The 6,000-nt window shown below is 33.5% G+C and overlaps 1 protein-coding gene across 1 annotated transcript; it reads right to left on the reverse strand.

Annotated features, from left to right (window-relative positions):
* Window positions 1-405: 405 nt before the first annotated feature.
* Window positions 406-4,896, reverse strand: LOC111680729 (protein hairy). The gene is made up of 3 exons (XM_023442418.2): window positions 4,187-4,896; window positions 2,292-2,387; window positions 406-2,163 (listed from the first exon to the last, which is right to left on the reverse strand). Exons 1-3 carry the CDS (start codon window positions 4,283-4,285, stop codon window positions 1,378-1,380), a joined length of 981 nt encoding a protein of 326 aa, XP_023298186.2. The 5' UTR covers window positions 4,286-4,896; the 3' UTR covers window positions 406-1,377.
* Between the last annotated feature and the right edge of the window lie 1,104 nt (window positions 4,897-6,000).

A 6,000-nucleotide genomic window follows, 5' to 3' on the forward strand; every position in this document is an offset into this window, starting at 1 on the left:
ATCTGTCTATCTGTCTATCTGTCTATCTGTCTATCTGTCTATCTATCTATCTATCTATCTATCTATCTATCTATCTATCTATCTATCTATCTATCTATCTATCTATCTATCTATCTATCTATCCTTTGGCCCTCACAGTTTATGGGTCAAAGTCCCCAACTTCGAGCATGGAAAAATATTATACAATATTTAAAACATAAAAAGTTAAAAAAAAATAAAAAAAATAAAATTAAGCTTTGAAACGGCCGCTTAATAAATATTTTTTTTACCAGGTTTCCGTCGGTGTACATTACTATATCTTTTCAGTAAATAGAGAACTGTTTAACTTTAATAGTGTCCTTCTCAAATTTTATTAAAATAAAAACACTCTTTGTAATAATTAAGTTGAAATTAAGATATATTTTATTATTTTTTAAACCTTTAATAAAAGTTTTATATTTTTGTTTTAAACATATTTTTTTTAATTTTAAATAAATATGAATTTTTTATCACTTTGTGTTGTTCACAATCAGTTTTGTTTTCTTTTTTTAACAATTGTTATACTTAAAATCTAAAAATAAAGTTTTACAATGTTTTCTTTATAAAAAAGATTTTGTTGTTCTTTTTTTAAAAATTTTAGTAAAAATTATTGTCAAGGAAGACTTGCAGATTTTATTGGTTATAAAATAACTTTTTTTTTGTTGTTGTTTTTAACATAATACTAATATTTGTTTGTATGAGGTAGTTGTTTCATTAAGTTAATGAATAACACATTAAATAGTTCAATGATAATGATAAAAAAGGAGGGGGAAGACGACTGTGTGAGCGAGTGGAGGCAGAGTGTATATTCCATTGGAAAACAAACTCGTTTTAAATCTCTATTTTAGCAATATACACTCTTAGGCGGGTATAGTAAAGAGACTTTTGTTGTTGTTGTTAAGAGCTCACTTGCTGGATTGTTGTTTGTTGAGAACATGAACTTATGATTTTCAACATTTTCCCTTTTAGCGAAAATGCTTAAGTGTGGATGTACGTGTGAGAGACAATGAGGAGTAAAAACTTTTCCTTTGTTTTTTTAGGCTTTTTTAATAAGAAATTTTGCCTTTTTTAAAAAGTGTGAGTGTAAGTGTATGTAAGAGCAGCGTGTCTTTTCCAGTTCTTTACAAGTTTCTGTTTTGTTGAGCACGCCTGTCATGTTTACCTTGATGACGTTTTTGTTAGACTGCCCCAAAATGACCATGGTTCTGGCGACCCTCATGCATAATTTCTCATGATCTGCCATTATACCAGTCATTTCCGTAATGCAGCTAGTGAGTTGTGAAGAAGTCTTGGTGTTCTCTAAAAACACTTTGGTTCTAAGCAAACGTTAACTTCCATTAACATCACCACACACACCTCTCACCAGGGACGCCATGGTTGTTCTTCTTCTTTGATTTGTTTTTTGGTGACCAAAGCCAAGGGCTGTGGATTGTTGTGTTGTTGCAGAGCGGGAGCATGATGTATAACTGAGGGTTTGTAGTCCATGGCTTCATGAGAGTTGGCTGGACTGGGAGGAGCAAAGTGTAGCATGGCTGAGTTGCTGGAGTAGGATTGCTCATAGGAGCTGTGAGATGAAGCTGAGCCGGTAGAGGCAGTGCGGGAGGGAATGGGAACCAACATAGGTGGATGTTGAGTACCACTAGCATTGGCTAGGGATTGTTGTTGAGGCAATACCAAGGCTATGGTGCCATTAGATAATTTGGTAGGTATCACTTGCAAACCATTGGGCAGGAAGTAACCATGGGGAGTTTGTTGTATCTGAGAGCTCATGATGTATTGATGCTGTTGCTGAACATGATGATAATCTTGTTCGGGTGAGGAGGGAGGTGAAGGCAAGATTTGTCCATGCAATTGTTGGACAGCCATTGAGGCGGCATTAGCTTGACGTTGATGATGATGCAATTCCGTCTTGACACCATTAATGCAGTTTTGTAAATGCTGCAAGAGTCGGCGTTTGACGGCTGGCTCTAGACCGGGAAAACGACTAACCTCATTGGCACAATCGGCAAAACCAGCCTTGAATTTGTTAATGACTTTGGGATCGGCAGCCTGTTGCATGGCGGCCTGTTGACGTTGCAATTCCTGCAAATGTTTAACGGTCTTTTCCAAGATATCAGCCTTTTCCAATTTGGAATGACGAGCAGGCTAAAAATAGATAAAGAAAAAGGAAATAAATTATAAGTTAATGTTTTTTAAGGGTTTTAAATTTTTGGAAAGTTTTTTTATTGTAGTTTTTTAAAATTGTTTTAAATTGTCAAAAAAAAAATACTTACGTCTTTTTTGGTGGCATCTAAAATTAGGGTTTTCAATTCATTTAAGCAATTGTTAATGCGGGCACGTCGTCTTTTTTCCATAATAGGTTTGTTAGACTGTAAATAGATAGAAAAAAAGAACAATAAATTAATAGGTTGTTTAAAATTTCTAATAAAATTGTAATATCTATTTTTATGTCCTTAGCATTTTTTTGTAAATTCTAAAATATTTAGTCATATTTTCAAAAATAATTTTTAAGAATATTTTTAATTGACCTCATACCAGGCAAAAACTTTTGTAAGACGCACACATCACCAAAATATTTGGCGTCATCAATAATAAATTAGTAACAAAATGCGTATGTGTGTGTGTGTGTTTTTTTTTTTTGTTTAGTGTAAAAATATTTCGGTTGAAACAACTAAAAACGGCTAAATTAAGCATCACACGCATTCACACATTGAAAGCATTATTTCTTGTGTCTTTTGTACAAAAATAACTCAAAGGTGATGCTACAAATTATATTTTTGTTTTAAAATAAATTCTAAAATCGTTTCGGGTTGGTGGGGTGGTATTGAAGAGGTTGGGGGGCGGTGGTTTTTCAATTGTTCAAATGAGGGTGCTTAATGGCAAAACGGTATACAACGAGGACGACGACGGCGGCACACGCTAAATAACCAAACGATCGCTCTTTAATTGGTAAGCAAAACAATTATGGCTCGGGGCCAATATGAAAATTTGTTGATCGCGTGCGATATTTTTGTACATTGAATGTTTTTAGCAAAATTTATAAATAGCAAAACGCCGTGTGATTTCAACAACAACAAAAGAAATACATCTATGTGGTCCATTTAAAAAAAATTACACAAATAGCGGCATGTGATTTAGTAGCATTAGACATTTGAAATTTCACAAAAAAACGAAAAGGTTCTTATGAAAAGAACAAGGTCGTTGGTTGCCAAAAAAAATATTTTGTTGATTTTTTTTGGCAATATTTTAAGGCAACCATATAGGGAGATTTTGTGCGCCTCGATATTGTATGAAAAAAAATGTACAAAAAAATATAAATAAAATCAAAAAGAAAATAATGAGTAGGTTTTTTTCTCTTCTTAATAAAATACAATCATTGCCATGCATATGCCAAAATAATAAAAGTGAAGTCATCAGAGATTTAAACTTGGCGCGTAGTATTTTATGACCAAAAATATGAACCAATTACATTAAAAGTAAATTGTCATGGAATGCGTTGGCTAAATATTGTGGACGTTTTAGACATATGTTGGCTTAATGAAATAATGAATGAATGTAGATTTGTGTATGAATCAACTGTTTGATGTTGGGGTTTAAAAAAAAGCACACGCTTCATCTACTACTTTTTATGGCAGTGCTGCCCCACACATCAGAATGACGCCAAAAACGTTTGATTAAAAAATTAAAACAAACAAAAGTTGTTTTACTTATTTTTTCATACGGTTTTTTAAATTATATATATTTTTTTATTTTGTGGAAGTGCGTTGGCCGCTATTACTGCCGCCGCAGTTTTAGCCAATTTTGGGTTCAACCACTTACACACAGCCACCACTCACTCACTTCATTATACGATCATATTCATTCATTAAATCATTTATTTTATTTTAGTTGATTTGAGTTTTGAAAAGTATTATTGTGATGTGATATTGCCTTGTATGACTGTGGCTGGCTTGTGGGGGAAAACTAACTACCCACAGATGTTCCAAAATGCGAAACTCTTAAGCGGATACAAGTTACAGCCACAGACGCCACATTTGGTATTGTTCGGTTTTGTAAACTTAATAGCAACTAACTGTGGGGGTGCTATTAAGTTGAATTAAGAATTTCTTGACATTAACTAACTAATAAATGAGTTGACCATTTTTGCATATTTTTTTTAAATACTTACACGACGATCGCTTTTAGCAGGTGTCTCCTTGGGAGGATGTGAAATAGGTGCTCCAATTACATTGGCTGTCATTGTGGGTCCACAAACACCGGTAACCATTTTATTAATTTATTTAAGTTTGTTTTGGTTTTTTTAATAACAATATCAGAAAACTTTTTTAGTTTTATTAATTTGGTTTTTAAATTAGTTTTTTTTATTAAATTGTTATTAATTTTTTTGTAAATTCACTTCACTTTTATTGAGTTTATTTTGTTTGTTTACTTCCGTTTAAGTTTAACGTAATTTCACGTTTATATCTTTTTTTTTCAAAATTTGTCTTTAATATTTTTTTATTTCTCTTAAAACCGTTCCGTTGTTAATTTGCAGCGTGTGTTGCTTCTTCAACGATCAACGAGCGTATGAAACAAGTGTTCTATAAGCAGCTTGATAAAAAGTCTTTAATAAACCATTCAATTTTAGTATGAGTGTAATAAATTTTTAGTGAGTAGGCTAATTTTTTTGCTGCTCACAGCTGACGTTGTTGAGGAGACAGAGAGAGAGAGCAAGAGAGAATGCAGATAACGGATGTGCAAAAAATACCGACACACAAAAAAATCCCGTGTGATTTAAGAAATTTATACACCAGGTTTTAAAAATACTATATAGAGGGCGCAATCGAGAGCGAGAGAATGTGAGTAGAGACGTAAGAGTTCTTTATCGTTTGGCTTGTAGCAGACGACTGACGATTGATCGACAGGTTCCTCGGGTAAATCGTTTTAACGAGACGCAACGAAGACTAGCAAAAAAGCCACACGACCATATTAAAAATACCACACAAATGCCGACATACGAGCATATATGCGACGACGTCTAACAAATACACACACTCTCTCACACATGTGTTTGTTATTGTTGTTGTTTGATGTTAGCTGCTTGCTACCTGGTTACCTAAGCACCTTAGTAAACTGTAAAATACATCCAAAGGGACGGACGTACGGATAGATGGAAAGGCAGACAGACATACATGCAAGCACACATACTCATACATACATATGTTTGTACTTCCCAATTCGCATGCAGTACTCACTTCACTCTACACTACTACATAACAACAACAATATCCACTCAAAATCAAATCGAACAAGCGAGGGGTCGTCAAATATTCTAAATGGTTGTATATGTCGATCGTTTGACCTTTCATTGTTGTAAGGGTGATAATTGTTGTGGGGAATATTATTTATTAGTAGTGATAAAATAATAGATACTAATTTCTCATCTATCCTATGACAAAATATCACCCTGACATTATCTTGAGTAATCACATCTTAAAACCCACATACATAGAGAGATATCTCCAATCGTTTTTTTATGGGTATTAAAGTGTTGTACCTCCCAACATAATAATAATACAATTTATGAGGTTTTGAACTCACCTCTCTGTGTGTGATTCATACAAAAGCGAACGTGACTACTTGAGTCCCCTAAACTCTACATACAAACAACAACAGCTACAGCTATCGCAAGTAAAAATTATGCCCCTTAGCAATAAACATTGAATTGGTTTATTCTACTATTATCAGAAATGAAAAAAAAAACTGGCGATAACACAGTAAAGACTTCATAGACGTCGTCAAATATACAAATAATAGAGGCACTTAGGCTACAGCTAGTGCAACAACTACAACAACAGCTATAAAGTACACCCAACTTGTTACTGCCATTAGTCGGCGCACACGAGGCTAAACTAATCATTTCAAAACTTTTTTGTAAACACATTTTTTTATTGTACGTTTGATAATCTTTTTGTTGTTTGTTTTCGAAGTTGTTGGAATTTA

Source organism: Lucilia cuprina, chromosome 5 (genome assembly GCF_022045245.1).
Source record: "Lucilia cuprina isolate Lc7/37 chromosome 5, ASM2204524v1, whole genome shotgun sequence".
Taxonomy (NCBI): domain Eukaryota; kingdom Metazoa; phylum Arthropoda; class Insecta; order Diptera; family Calliphoridae; genus Lucilia; species Lucilia cuprina.